We start from the raw sequence: 14,758 nt of genomic DNA on the forward strand, positions 1-14,758 counted from the left end.
ACTGGAGAACTCTGCAGAGAGAGACTGGAGAACTCTGCAGAGAGAGAAGGAAAGCTCTGCAGAGAGAGTGAGAAGGAGAACTCTGCAGAGAGAGAGAGAAGGAGAGCTCAGCAGAGAGAGAGAGGAGAGCTCTGCAGAGAGGAGAGCTCAGCAGAGAGAGAGAGCAGAGCTCTGCAGAGAGAGAGAGAGGAGAGCTCTGCAGAGAGAGAGAGGAGAGCTCTGCAGAGAGAGAGAGGAGAGCTCTGCAGAGAGTGACAGGAGAGCTCTGCAGAGAGTGACAGGAGAGCTCTGCAGAGAGAGACAGGAGAGCTCTGCAGAGAGAGAGAGAAAGAGAACTCTGCATAGGGAGAGAGAGCTCTGCAGAGAGAGAGGGCTCTGCAGAGAGAGAGAGCTCTGCAGAGAGAGAGAGCTCTGCAGAGAGAGTGAAGGAGAGCTCTGCAGAGAGAGAGAGGAGAGCTCTGCAGAGAGAGGGAGAGAGAGCTCTGCAGAGAGAGTGAGCTCTGCAGAGAGAGAGAGAGAGCTCTGCGGAGAGAGAGAGCTCTGCAGAGAGAGAGAGCTCTGCAGAGAGAGAGAGAAAGCTCTGCAGAGAGAGAGAGAAGGAGAGCTCTGCAGAGAGAGAGGAGAGCTCTGCAGAGAGAGGGAGAGAGAGCTCTGCAGAGAGAGGGAGAGAGAGCTCTGCAGAGAGAGAGAGCTCTGCAGAGAGAGAGAGTGAGCTCTGCAGAGAGAGAGAGAGAGGAGAGCTCTGCAGAGAGAGAGAGAGGAGAGCTCTGCAGAGAGAGAGAGCTCTGCAGAGAGAGAGAGCTCTGCAGAGAGAGACAGGAGAGCTCTGCAGAGAGAGACAGGAGAGCTCTGCAGAGAGACAGAGAGAGAAAGAACTCTGCAGAGAGAAGGAGAACTCTGTAGAGAGAGAGAGAGGAGAGGTCTGCAGAGAGAGTGAGAAAGAGAACTCTGCAGAGAGAGTGAGAAAGAGAACTCTGCAGAGAGAGACATAGAGAAGGAGAGCTCTGCAGCGAGAGAGAGGAGGACTCTGCAGAGAGAGAGAAAGAGAGGTCTGCAGAGAGAGAGAGAGAAGGAGAACTCTGCAGAGAGAGAGGGGAGAACTCTGCAGAGAGAGAGAGAGAAGGAGAACTCTGCAGAGAGAGTTGGGAGAACTCTGCAGAGAGAGAGAGAAGGAGAACTCTGCAAAGAGAGGGAACATAGAACGTAGAAAAGTACAGCACACAACAGGCCCTTTTGCCCACAATGTTTTGCCAACGTTTAATCCTAATGTAAAATGTAATAACTTAATTTATGCACCTCTCAATGCACTGCTCTCCATGTGCATATCCAGCAGTCGCTTAAATGTCCCCAATGACTCTGCTTCCACCACCACCGCTGGCAACGTATTCCATACATTCACAACTCTCTGTGTAAAGAACCTACCTCTGAGGTCTCCTTTATACTTTTCTCCTCATATCTTCAAACTCTACTTCTCGTACCAGTCAATCCTGCCCTGGGGAAAAGTCTCTGGCTATTGACTCTATCTCTTCCTCTCATTATCTTTATACCTCGATCAGGTCACCTCTCTTCCTCCTTCTCTCCAGAGAGAAAAGTCCGAGCTTATTCAACCTCTCTTCATAAGGCAAGCCCTCCAGTCCAGGCAGCATCCTGGTAAACCTTCTTTGCACCCTCCCCAAAGCCTCTGTATCTTTCTTATAGTTGGGCGACCAGAACTGGACACAATATTCCAAGTGTGGTCTCACCAGGGACTTGTAGAGCTGTAGCAAAACTTCGCGGCTCTTAAACTCGATCCCCCTGTTAATGAAAGCCAAAACACCATATGCTTTCTTAACAGCCCTGTCCACTTGGGTGGCAACTTTGAGGGATCTATGTATTTGCACACCCAGATCCCTCTGTTCCTCCATACTGCCAAGAATCCTGTCTTTAATCCTATATTCAGCATTCGATTCGACCTTCCAAAATGCATCACTTCACATTAATCCTGGCCATTTCTCAGCCCAGCTCTGCATCCTGTCTATGTCACGTGGCAGCCTGCAGTAGCCCTCTATACTATCGACGACACCTCCAATCTTTGTGTCATCCGCAAATTTACTAACCCACCCCTCAACCTCCTCATCCAAGTCATTTATAAAAACTACAAAGAGCAGAGGCCCAAGAACAGAGCCCTGCGGGATGCCACTCAACACTGACCTCCAGGCAGAATACTTTCCATCTACAACCACTCTCTGTCTTCTGTCAGCAAACCAATTCTGAATCCAGATAGCCAAATCTCCCTGTATCCCATACTTCCTGACTTTATGAATGAGCCGACCATAGGGATCCCTATCAAATGCCTTGCTGAAATCCATATACACCACATCCACTGCTCGACCTTCATCGACCTGAATTGTCACCTCCTTAAAGAACTCAATAAGATTTGTGAAGCATGACCTATCCCTCTCAAAGCCATGCTGACTGCCTTTAATCACACTATGCTTTGCCAAATAGTCATAAATCCTATTCCTCAGAATTCTTTCCAAAACTTTGCTGACCACAGATGTGAGACTGACTGGTCTGTAATTACCAGGAATTTTCCTATTACCCTTCTTGAAAAGAGGAACAACATTTGCCTCCTTCCAATACTCCAGTACGACTCCCATGGAGAGTGAGAAGGCAAAGATCTTCGCCAGCAACTTAGCAACCTCCTTTCTCTCTTCCCAGAGCAGCCTGGGATAAATCTGGTCTGGCCCTGGGGATTTATTAATCTTAATGTTTTCCAAAACTTCCAGCACATCAACTTCATCAATCTCGATCTGGTCAAGATTGTATCCCAGCTCCTCTAAGTTTTCATTTACAACAAGTTCCCTTTCCTTGGTGAAAACCGAAGCAAAAAACCCAATTAGGCCTTCCCCTATCTGCTCAGACTCCACGCACAAGTTCCCTCACTACCCCTGATCGGCCCTACCTTCTCCCTGATCATTCTCTTATTCCTCACGTATGAGTAAAATGCCTTTGGGTTCTCCCTAATCCTTCTTGCCAAGCATTTTTCGTGCCCCCTCCTGGCTCTCCTCAGTCCATTTCTGAGCTCCTTTCTAGCAAGCCTGTAATCCACTAAAGCTGTGCTAGATCCTTGCTACCTCCACCTTACGTAAGCTGCCTTCTTTCTTTTGACGAGAAGCTCCTCTGTTTTCGTCATTCAAGGTTCCTTAATCTCACCCCTTACCTGTCTCAGAGCAACAAATTTGTGCATCACTCGCAACAACTGCTCCTTAAATAATCTCCACATGTCTGTTGTGCCCTTTCTGTGGAACAATTGCTCCCAGTCTGTACTTCCCAACTCCTGCCTGATAGTGTCATAATTTCCTTTTCCCCAATTAAATATCTTCCCTTGGTAACTGCTCCTTTCCCTCTCCAAGACTATGGTAAATGTGAGGCAGTTGTGATCACTGTCACCAAAGTGTTCTCCCACCGCGAGATCTGACACCTGTCCTGGCTCGTTGCCGAGCACCAAATCCAAAATGGCCTCTCCCCTCGTCGACCTGTCTACATGCTGAGTAAGGAAACCCTCCTGAACACACCTGACAAAAATGGCTCCATCCAAACCATCTGCAATTAGGAGGTTCCATTCGATATTGGGAAAGTTGAAATCACCCATAACAACCACCCTGCTACATCTGCATTTTTCCAAAATCTGCCTGCCTATGAGATCTTCAATCTCTCTACTGCTATTAACTGGCCTGTAGAAAACCCCCAGTGTGGTGGCTGTTCCCTTGCTGTTCCTAACCTCCACCCATACTGACTCAGTAGACAAACCTTACTCAACAACCTCCATTTCTGTAGCTGTGATGCACTCTCTGATTAGCAATGCTACACCCCCTCCTCTTTTTCCACCCTCTCTGTTCTTTTTAAACGTTCTAAACCCTGGAACATCAAGCAACCCGTTCCTGCCTCTGTTCTGGTCACAACGCCATAGCCCCAAGTACTGATCCGTGCTCTAAGTTTGTTGCTCTTATTTCGAACACTACTTGTGTTAAAGCAGACACACTTTAACCGACCCCTTTGTTTCATCGTGTGAGAAACCTTCCTGACAGATTCAATACATCCTGTCACTACCCCATCTGCAATTGTCCCCCTCTCAGACATGTGGTTCTGCTTCCCACCCAGCTGCCAAACTAGAAAAGGAGAACTCTGCAGAGAGAGAGAGAATGAGAGGAGAACTTTGCAGAGAGAGAGAGAGATAGGGGAGAACTCTGCAGAGAGAGAGAGCGAGAGAAGGAGAACTACAAAGAGAGAGATAGGGAGAGAGAAGGAGATCTCCGCAGAGAGAGAGAGAGAGCGAGAGAAGGAGAACTCGTCAGAGAGAGAAAAACTCTGCAGAGAGTGAGAGAGAAGGAGAACTGCTGAGAGAGAAGTAGAAGTCTGCACAGAGAGAGAGAGGAGGAGAACTCCACAGAGAGAGAGAGAGCGAGGGAGAAGGAGAACTCCACAGAGAGAGAGAGAGAGAGAGGAGGAGAACTCCACAGAGGGAGAGAGGGGGGGAGAGAGAGAACTCTGCAGAGAAAGAGAGAAGGAAAAAGTTGGGATGGAGAGAGAGAGAATTAGAGCTGAGTGATATTTGTGGATTCTGTTATATTTGCCATGATGTGACCTTTCTGATGAGGTAAACTTTTTGTAATTCTGTCTATAATAGACCATTTGTCCTGTTAATTGCTGTAACCTTTAAAATCAGGGAATGGGTACAACTCATGAGGAAGCTGGTGTTCCTGTGCTTGTGTAACATGATCTGTACCTCGAGGGGAACAGTTTGGCTCATGTTATCAAGTGGCTTGTGCAGGTATCTAAACTGAAATGTCTCCGGTGTGGATGATAACATTGGCCAGTGCCCAAACCTTGCTGAAACAGAAGTAAAACAGCAAAGTGATTGGACAGATTATAAAACACAAACAGCAAACAGAGCCGTGAGGGTCATTCTCAATGCTGGGCATTACCAACGTGAAGGTCAGCACTCTGTGTATCCTGATGGGCACAGAGTTGCAGCTCCCAAACAGCATGTGTTTCTGGATCACCTCGAAGCCTCTGCTTGGAAAAAACGAACAAGCTGTAAATCGTTGGCAGCGGCCCAGTCAGTGTTTTCATTCACAGATTCAATCAGAACCAAAAAAAACAAAAACATGAGCAAAGCCAAAATCTGCACAGAAGTGAATTGTGATGAAATGTCTTTGGATTACAAGTGATTCCTGGTTGTAGCCTGACTGTCACCAGCACCTTGTGACTTGAAGTTATTGATGAAGAAAGATAGCGTTTCTTCCTGCCATCCATCAGGACAATTTGCAAGAAATACTAATGTCAAGGAAACAATGTTTTCACACTGTGTATGAAAATAGCATGTTGATTTGCTTGGCAGGTAGGTTCTGACTGGCACCGGTGTTGCCATGTAGAATGCACTAGTTAGAAGATGACTGATAGTAAGCTGCCAAACTTTGTGTAAAGTTACAACAAGCAGATTGAGTCTGATTACTGCAGGCATTAATCCCTGAGAATGAACGAGAGAATGGCGAACACTTATCCTGTTACGTTGAAACAGGCACGGTCTGCAGACATTCTTCTGTTTGCTAAGTATAGACCCCGAGTAAATCTAACTTCTGGTGTGCACAAGATCTATGTTACAGCCTGACTGACCACCTCAAATTCTAAGTTAAAAATCACACAACACCAGGTTATAGTCCAACAGGTAGATTAGTTTGATTTAGAGTAGGATAAAAGGTTAGTACAATATCAAGGGCCGAAAGACCTGCACTGTGCTGTACTATTCTATGTTCTATAACCTGGTGTTGTGTGATTTTTAACTTTGTCCACCCCAGTCCAACACTGGCTCCTCCACATCAATTGGTTCTCATTGTAATCGTTAACACACTCAGGATTATTGAGCAAGTGTCCAGTTGCTGCATCACACCTAATGTTGGACTGTGTTTCAAGTTTTTGAGATGCTTTAGCCTTCCAGCACAATCTGACGTGGACTGGGTCCTTTCCATGGTCAACTTTGGATTGGTCTACTGCAAGTTGTGATGACCAGAGAATTTCCATGTCCTAATCCGACATTGCACTGATGTTAGACGCTAAGCATGATCTTTGTGTGGTTGGTTAGTGAAGGAACACACTTGCCACTTGCCACTAGGAAGCTGCCTTGCAATAACAACTTGGCAGCTCACTTTTCCAAGATGGAAGCTGCAGATTCTGGTTAGAGAGACTGAGAGGGTTTCCCTTCAACAGAAGATAAAAAAAACAGCTGATTTAAAAAGGCCGTCTCCACAGAGTCTTCATCACAAAGCTTGTTGGGGAAAGGAAATGAAAAGTCAGTGGAATTAAGATTCAGACCAGCCATGATCTAATGGAATGGATAAAACAGACTTGAAGGGTCTCTCCCAGCTTTAATGTTTATGTGCAATGTGGGTCAAATCAATGATGATGGAAGTAGAATTTCCAGCTGAATGATTGGAATGGAAATGATAGCCCCCAGTCTGTTTCAGTGCAGAAATGTTTTGTGATTTAGTCACTGCGATGGATTCATCTGCATTGAGACATTAACACACAGAAACAGATGCAGGCAGCAATAGCAGAACAATCCTTCGCTTCCAAATCCCAGAGGCTCTGATCTCCTCTACCCAGGTGCCATGTCAGTGTAAAACACCACAGTAAATCATTTGGAAAAGGCAACTCCCTCCCTTCTATATTGCTGCTGTGATTGAACCCCTCACTGTGAAAGACTCTGACAGGCTGTTACTTAACACTTGAACAATTCACTGTGGGCTGTTTATTAAACTGCTCCCTCACACTGCGCTGGGGGTGGGGGGAAGGAAGGGGGGAGTGGAGGGGGGAAGGAGGAGGAGGGGGTTTCGTAACAACATAATTCGGTTAAAGAGCTCTCTCTCTGTCTGGCTGGCTCTGCTATGAACTGCACTGGCCCAGAAACCATTAACAATAGTTTCTTAACGAGTTCTGTGGCCTCTAGAGATGATAAAACACAAACCTACCTTTGTAATTTTAACCGGAAAAGCCAATGCTGTCGTAGGTTCTGCTGTTAAATTTTTTTGGGCAATTGTTTATTTCACGTTGTTTTAAAACAAGCGTCCACTCCCACTGCATAGCAGCCCCTTTTCAGAATGTAATGTCAGCCTTTAATTTATTAATTCTCTTGTCAACTTGAATTGAACTCCAGTCAAACTGACAACTTAAAGTGTGTCTCTTCATCTGGGGGACGGGGGTGGGGTGGTCAGAGCCCCAACCCCATTCTGATTGTCCCCACCACCCTGCCTCCATAACACCCCCTCTCTACCAGGAGACCTCACCATGGTAACACACTGAGCAAGGACAGAGTGGGGGTGGAGGTGGGGTGGAGGGGGTCTTGGCGGGGGAATGTGTGGTTGTGATGGTGAAGGTTGCTCTGTGAGTCGGACTATATCTGTTGTTCATCCGAGGCACTGTCCTGTGTCGGCAGCACAGGTGACCAGGGCTACTCAGTGAGTCTGACCATCAGGACACTGACTGCTGACCAGCAACAACTGACCGCTGGCATTCGGGTGGAGTGCCCACATCTCCCTGTGGACAGGATTTCCATGAACGTTGCTGCTGTCCAGTTATCAGTGACCAGGCCAGTGTTGGGGAAAGGAAACTTGGGCAATGTGATCAGTGCTTATGAAACAAATTGCAGAGAGGCAGAAAGTAAGGAGGGGCACGGTTTACATGTAGGAGCTGAGGGAGGATTTATTCACATTACGAGGATTTATTCACAGGAGCTGCCCTCCAGGCTGAGTGACCATTGAGGTATTGGCTCTGATGTAATTGCTTGGATACAAGGCCCATTGCCCTCTCCTTTCCTGGGACAGTGCAGCATAGGTACTGTACGTGTTGGATGTAATGACACATAGAACAATACAGTGCTGAACAGGCCCTTCAGCCCTCGATGTTGCACTCACCTGTGAACCAATCTAAGCCCAGACTATCTCATCATCATCCATGTGCTTATCCAAGGATTGTTTAAATGTCCCTAATGTGGCTGAGTTAACTACATTAGCAGGCAGAGCATTCCACGCCCTTACCACTCTCTGAGTAAAGAATCTGCCTCTATCATCTGTCTTAAATCTATCACCCCTCAGTTTGCAGCTATGCCCCTCGTACAGGCTGATGTCATCATCCTAGGAAAAAGACTCTCACTGTCTACCCTATCTAATCCTCTGATCATCTTGTATGTCTCTATTAAATCCCCTCTTAGCCTTCTTCTCTCCAATGAGAACAGACACAAGTGCCTCAGCCTTTCCTCATAAGACCTTCCCTCCAGACTAGGCAACATCCTGATAAATCTCCTCTGCACCTTTTCCAATGCTTCCACATTTTTCCTGTAATGGGACGACCAGAACTGTACACTGTACCCCAAGTGAGGCCGCACTAACGTTTTGTATAGTTGCAGCATGACATTACGGCACCCGAACTCAATCCCTCTACCAATGAAACCTAACACACTTTATGTCTTCTTAACAGCACTATCAATTTTCAGGGATCTATGTACATGGACTCCATGATCCCTCTGCACATCCACACTACCAAGAATCTTTCCATTGACCCAATACTCTGCCTTCCTGTTATTCTTCCCAAAGTGCATCACCTCACAGTTAGCTGCATTGAACTCCATTTGCCACCTCTCAGCCCAATTCTGCAGTTTATCCAAGTCCCCCACAACCTGTAACATTCTTCCAAACTGTCCACTACTCCACTGACTTTAGTGTCATCTGAAAATTTACTAATCCATCCACCTGTGTCTGCGTCTAAGTCATTTATGAAAATAACAAACAGCAGTAGTCCCAAGCGGACTCCAGGCTGAATATTTTCCATCAACCACCACTCGCTGCTTTCTTTCAGAAAGCCAGTTTCTAATCCAAACTGCTAAATCACCCTTAATTCCATGCCTCTGCATTTTCTCCAGTGGTCTACCATGTGGAACCTTATCAAAGGCTTTACTGAAGTCCGTAAATACAACGTCAACTGCCCTCATCTACATGCTTGGTCACCTTCTTAAAAAACTCAATGAGGTTTGTGAGACATGACCTGCCCTTGACAAAACCATGTTGACTATCTGCAATCAAATTGTTGCTTGCAAAATGATTATAAATCCTATCTCTTATAATCCATTCCAAAATTTTTCCTACAACAGATGTAAGGCTCACTGGTCTATAATTACCTGGGTCATTTATACTGCCCTTCTTGAACAAGGGCACAACATTTGCAATCCTCCGGTCCTCTGGTACTAAACCTGTAGACAATAATGACTCATCAAGGCCAAAGACTCCACTGTCTCCTCCCTAGCTTCCCAGATTCTTTACTCAGAGAGTGGATGAATCCCATCTGGCCCAGGGGACTTATCTACTTTCACACTTCGAGAATTGACAACACCTCCTCTTTACTAACCTAATCCTTTTCCACTGTGAGTGTCAATCAAATTTGATTCCTCTCCGGTGCCTCATTATCATTTCTAATAACATTGAAACTAAAACATGTTTGTCCCTCACTCACCACGTTCACATCACAACCATCAGCTTCCACCTGGATACCATTGTCTGCCTTGACTCCCTCTGGAGCTGGAGCAACCTGCAGCCAAGGCTCAGTCACTTCTCAGTGCGATGCTCCCATCACGTCTCCGCTCTGCACCCTCTTCAAAATTATACATCCCTCCTCCCAAAAAACCCCTGTCCACCCACCACCCCGTGCTCCCTGACCTACACCGACTGCCAGACCAGTAATGCTTCCATTTCAAAGTTCTCATTTTTCAGTTTCAAGTCTTGCCCCATCTCACTACTCCTGTGATGTCCTCCAGCCTGATCGCCCTGAGATCCCAGCTCTTCTCCAGTTCTGGCCTGTTGAACAATCCCTGTTTTTACCTGCCCACCATTTGAGTCTGTGATGTCTACTTCCTGATCTTGACTCCCTGGAATTCCCCAGAATTCCCTCCTCAAAACCCTCCACATCCCTGACCTTTAAAAAGTTCCTTAAACCCGACCTCTTTGATCAGTTGGTAGACATCCCTTGCTGTAGATCAAAGGTTAAGTTTGTTTGATAAAGGCTCCCCTGGAACATCTCAGCAGGTTTATTGTGTAGAAAGAACTATATCAGTCCAAAATGTGGCATTCAGGAAAGCTGAACTGCACAAGTTAGCCAGTGTTAGGAGACTGGGATGGGAATCTCTGTGGTAGTATTTCTTTTCATGCTGTTGGTTGTTCTTTCCCCAGGCTGACTGCATTTGTACTGAAATCCTTTGCACAGTCTCGTGGTTTCATTTACATTGACCCGAAAGAGTTGGTCACTGCCAAGGACTGGATCATTCAGCATCAGAAAGAGGATGGTTCATTCCCTGCAGTCGGGCGCATTCTTAATAAAGACATCCAGGTATTTATCCCCCACCCCACCCCACCCCACCCCCACCCCTGTTTGTGGGATCTTGCTGTGCGTGTTGGTCTGTTTTTCAGGGATCTTGCTGTATGTGTTGGTCTATTTGTGGATCTTGCTGTGCGTGTTAGTCGTTTTTCTGGGATCTTGCTGTACATGTTGGTCTGTTTGTGAATCTTGCTGTGCATGTTGATCTGTTTATGGGATCTTGCTGTGCATGTTGCTCTGTTTGTAGGATTTTGCTGTGCGTTTTGGCGTGTTTTCTTGCTGAGCTCAGTTTCTGTTGGTTTCTCTCTGATGGTCAGCATAGTCTGAGCTGTGAATTTCTTGCTCTGATCGTTTCAGGGTGGGATCCATGGCAAAATTTCGCTGACCGCCTATGTTGTTGCAGCTCTACTAGAGACAGGACTCAGCTCCGAGGTACACAATAATTCACTTGTTTTCCCTCTGCAACACAAAATTTGTATTTGCAGAATGGCCTTCAGTTGAAGATGTGGGTGAGGGACGAGGGAATGAACTCTCACTCTGGGAGAGAAACAAAGTTTTTACCTGCACATCCCCCAATATTGTTTACTGTATCCGTTGCTCCTGATGCGGTCTCCTCTACATTGGGGAGGCTGGATGCCTCCTAGCAGAGCGCTTTAGGGAACATCTCTGGGACACCCGCACCAATCAACCACACTGCCCTGTGGCCCAACATTTCAACTCCCCCTCCCACTCTGCCGAAGACATGGAGGTCCTGGGCCTCCTCCATCACCGCTTCCTCCCACCCGACGCCTGGAGGAAGAACGCTTCATCTTCCGCTTCAGAATCCTTCAACCCCAGGGCATCAATATGGATTTCACCAGTTTCCTCATTTCCCTTCCCCCACCTCACCCCAGTTCCAAACTTCCAGCTCAGCACCGTCCCCATGACCTGTCCTACTTGCCTATCTTCCTTCCCACCTATCCACTCCAGCCTCCTCTCCGACCTATCACCTTTTCCCCCACCTCCATCCACCTATTGTACTCTTGGCTACCTTCTCCCCAGCCCCACCCCCCCTCCCATTTATCTCTCCACCCCCAGAGGCTCCCTGCCTTCATTCCTGATGAGGGACTCCTGCCTGAACCGTCGATTTTCCTGCTCCTCAGATGCTGCCTGACCTGCTATGCTTTTCCAGCACCACACTAATCTAGACTCTCACTCCAGGATCCCACCCAGGAGAAGCAGCATGGCTGAGACTTCAATCTCTGTGGCATTGAGTGTTTACTGCCCCGCTCAATCTTCAAAGTGTGTGGGTTCTTTCAGGGTTCATGGTCTGGTATGTGTGAGAGTAACCAGGTTCTGCTCATCTCTGCAACTATTTACAGATTTTCAGAATAAGCTCAACAATATAACAAAGACTTTGCCTGGTTTTCCTGTCATCACCGTTTTGCACTCAGTCAGGTATTAATCCTTTCAGACTCACTGGAGGTAAGTCTGACTCCTCCTCAGCTGTCCAAAATGATTTTCTGTCCCACTGGTTCGGTCAGTCCCTGAAGGCACAACATTTTTCCCCCAAAACCTCAGAGAAAGGAGTGAAACAAATGATCAAAATACCTGAGATGTTTTTCTAAAGATACCCTAATGCCAGAAATCCCATCCAACCAATATGTCTGGTTACTGTGTTCAGCTTCAGGTCAGCATTTTGCAGCTGTCTGCGTCCTCCAGCCCATTACAGAGTGTCGATCAAACACCCAACATTCTCACATCTTGATACTGAGTCAGAGAGAGCTCAGCAAAGCTCACCCCATCACCCAGTGGGGTCATTGTTCAATCCTCACTTCACTTCTGGATGCGGAGGAGAACTCTGACATGGGGCTCAGCGAGGGTGTACTCAACATGAAGGAATAAACTGGCCCTGTCAAACACTCCCGGGACAGGGACAGTATGGAGTTAAAGCTCACAGTCATCCTACACTTACTGTCACCCATTGTATAGAGTCATAGAGATGTACAGCATGGAAACAGACCATTCTGTCCAACTCATCCATGCCGACCAGGTATCCACAGTATTTCAGTCTATCTTCACTGCTTGGAGAAAGTGAGGACTACAGATGCTGGAGATCAGAGTTGAGAGCATAGGGCTGGAAAAGTGTAGCTGGCTGTGCTTTTCCAGCATCTCCCTCTCTCTATCTTTGCTGCTACTCAGCTGTGTCTGAGATCTGAGAGACAAAAGTGTTAATGGGATGTGATTAATATATTTTTTGTGGGACAGAGCTGGGTGAAGAGTTAATCTTGTGGCACTGATTAGTTTTGAGACTGCGGGAGGTTCAGAACTGGCTGTGAATTGGCAGTGGGACAAAGAGTGGGTTAATAAGCAGTCAAGAAGGGAGTCCCTGGGGTTTTTAAACCGAGAGAGGAAGGAATGTTCAAATTCCTTGAATTCCTTTTAATTCAGGCACTTCCTGCTCTCTTACTCTGCATTCCAGTCCTGGCAGGGGTCAGGAAACTGGAAGGCATTGTGACCCTTCACTCTGACACCTCCCAGTCAGGCTGCAGGAGAAGATTGAGGGAGGATGGGGCTGTACAGGTAGGGAGAGGAGGTGAGGGAGATTCACCTGCTGGAACCAGCAAACTGTGTGTGCTTTTTAAATCTGAAATGGAGAATGAACCTGCATGTACTCAGGATTGTCCTAAAGTGGTGAACTGCCAGGTTGTGATGCTAGTCCTTGAGTTGTTGATGGGGATTGCACAGCAGCTAATGCACTGGGGCACACAAGCAGAACGATTGTGTACAGTATCTATCATTGATGGTTTTCTGTCGCAATTTATTGATTAGGAAGAGAAAGCTGCAGTTGGAAAAGCTAAACATTTCTTGGAGACGAACACATATTCAGCGGATGATCCATACACCACGGCCCTTTCTGCCTATGCACTGACCCTACTCCGCAGTAAACATGCCCCAGTCGCACTGAGAAAGCTCAACAACATGGCCATAATGCAAGGTGGGTACCTGTCCTCTGGGCTGGGGTGTCATCTGCCAGTTCTAGTGGCATGTTTACACTGGTTTCCCCAAACTGTAAATATGAGAAGGAGATTGGGAGGGCACTGACTGTCTGGTGAAACAGACAGAAACCAGAGGTGAAAGTTAATCAAAAGTAAATACATGGCTTGGAGAGGGTGGACGCGAGGAAATTGTTTCCGTTAGGCGAGGAAACTAGGACCCGTGGACACAGCCTTAGAATTAGAGGGGATAAATTCAGAACAGAAAAGCGGAGACATTTCTTCAGCCAGAGAGTGGTGGGCCTGTGGAATTCATTGCCACAGAGTGCAGTGGAGGCTGGGACGCTAAACGTCTTCAAGGCAGAGATTGATAAATTCTTGATGTCACAAGGAATTAAGGGCTACGGGGAGAATGCGAGAAAGTGGAGTTGAAATGCCCATCAGCCATGATTGAATGGCGGAGTGGACTCGATGGGCCAAATGGCCTTACTTCCACTCCTATGTCTTATGGTCTTATGGAGAGCAGTTGTACCTTTTGGTGGGAAGAATGACGAAAAGTAAAATTAAAAACTTTGGAAGGGGTTACAGGAAGACAGGGACCTTGGGGTGTACGTTCCTGTGTTTTTGAAGAACAAGTTAAGAATACAATTCTTTTTTAAAAAGTGTAAGTGTAAGGAGATTATGCTAAACCCTGGCCGCTGCTGTTGTGTATTTTAGGAACGTTGTCAGGGAGGCTGCAGAGGACATTTACACAAATGCATTTTGGTTGGAAGAACAAAGAAGAAAGACAATATAAAATCAGGAGAACAGTTCTAAAGGGGATGCAGGCTCAGAGGGAGCTCTGATCACTGAACAGTGCACAGATGACTGAATGCGGCAGGTCAAGGGAAAAGAACAGAATGGTTCAAGGGATGTGCAACATCAGTTACCAGGATAAGATGAAAGCGGGACAGTTGACTTGGAGAGAAAAGAGGGCAGAGATTTAAAGTGACAAGTAAAAGAGAGAGGATGATATGAGAAAAAACCATCATCACCCAGTGTGTAGTGTGAAATGTACCCAGTGTGTACTGAGGGTGTGAAATGTACCCAGTGTGTAGTGAGGGTGTGAAATGTACCCAGTGAGTAGTAAGGGTGTGAAATGTACCCAGTGTGTACTGAGGGTGTGAAATGTGCCCAGTGTGTACTGAGGGTGTGAAATGTACCCAGTGTGTACTGAGGGTGTGAAATGTACCCAGTGTGTACTGAGGGTGTGAAATGTACCCAGTGTGTACTGAGGGTGTGAAATGTACCCAGTGTGTACTGAGGGTGTGAAATGTACCCAGTGTGTACTGAGGGTGTGAAATGTACCCAGTGTGTACTGAGGGTGTGAAATGTACCCAGTG

General features: G+C 46.7%; 2 protein-coding genes across 2 annotated transcripts in view; one reads left to right on the top strand and one right to left on the bottom strand.

The window, feature by feature from the left end:
* Positions 1–14,758, bottom strand: part of LOC122559449 (synaptotagmin-A-like) — a 218,219-nt gene that overhangs the window by 110,428 nt on the left and 93,033 nt on the right. The gene's annotated exons all lie outside the window — the stretch shown is intronic.
* Positions 4,556–13,500, top strand: LOC122559352 (C3 and PZP-like alpha-2-macroglobulin domain-containing protein 8). The gene is made up of 4 exons (XM_043708777.1): positions 4,556–4,639; positions 10,257–10,413; positions 10,759–10,833; positions 13,213–13,500. The coding sequence occupies exons 1-4, from the start codon at positions 4,635–4,637 to the stop codon at positions 13,483–13,485; spliced, it is 510 nt and encodes a 169-aa protein (XP_043564712.1). The 5' UTR covers positions 4,556–4,634; the 3' UTR covers positions 13,486–13,500.

This window comes from Chiloscyllium plagiosum, chromosome 19 (genome assembly GCF_004010195.1).
Source record: "Chiloscyllium plagiosum isolate BGI_BamShark_2017 chromosome 19, ASM401019v2, whole genome shotgun sequence".
Lineage (NCBI taxonomy): Eukaryota > Metazoa > Chordata > Chondrichthyes > Orectolobiformes > Hemiscylliidae > Chiloscyllium > Chiloscyllium plagiosum.

Excerpts from the sequence above, each read along its gene's own strand:
- LOC122559352 (XM_043708777.1), top strand. Across the intron at positions 10,414-10,758 it reads TTCTTAATAAAGACATCCAG|GGTGGGATCCATGGCAAAAT; the intron begins GTATTTATCCCC and ends TGATCGTTTCAG. Across the intron at positions 10,834-13,212 it reads AGACAGGACTCAGCTCCGAG|GAAGAGAAAGCTGCAGTTGG; the intron begins GTACACAATAAT and ends TTTATTGATTAG.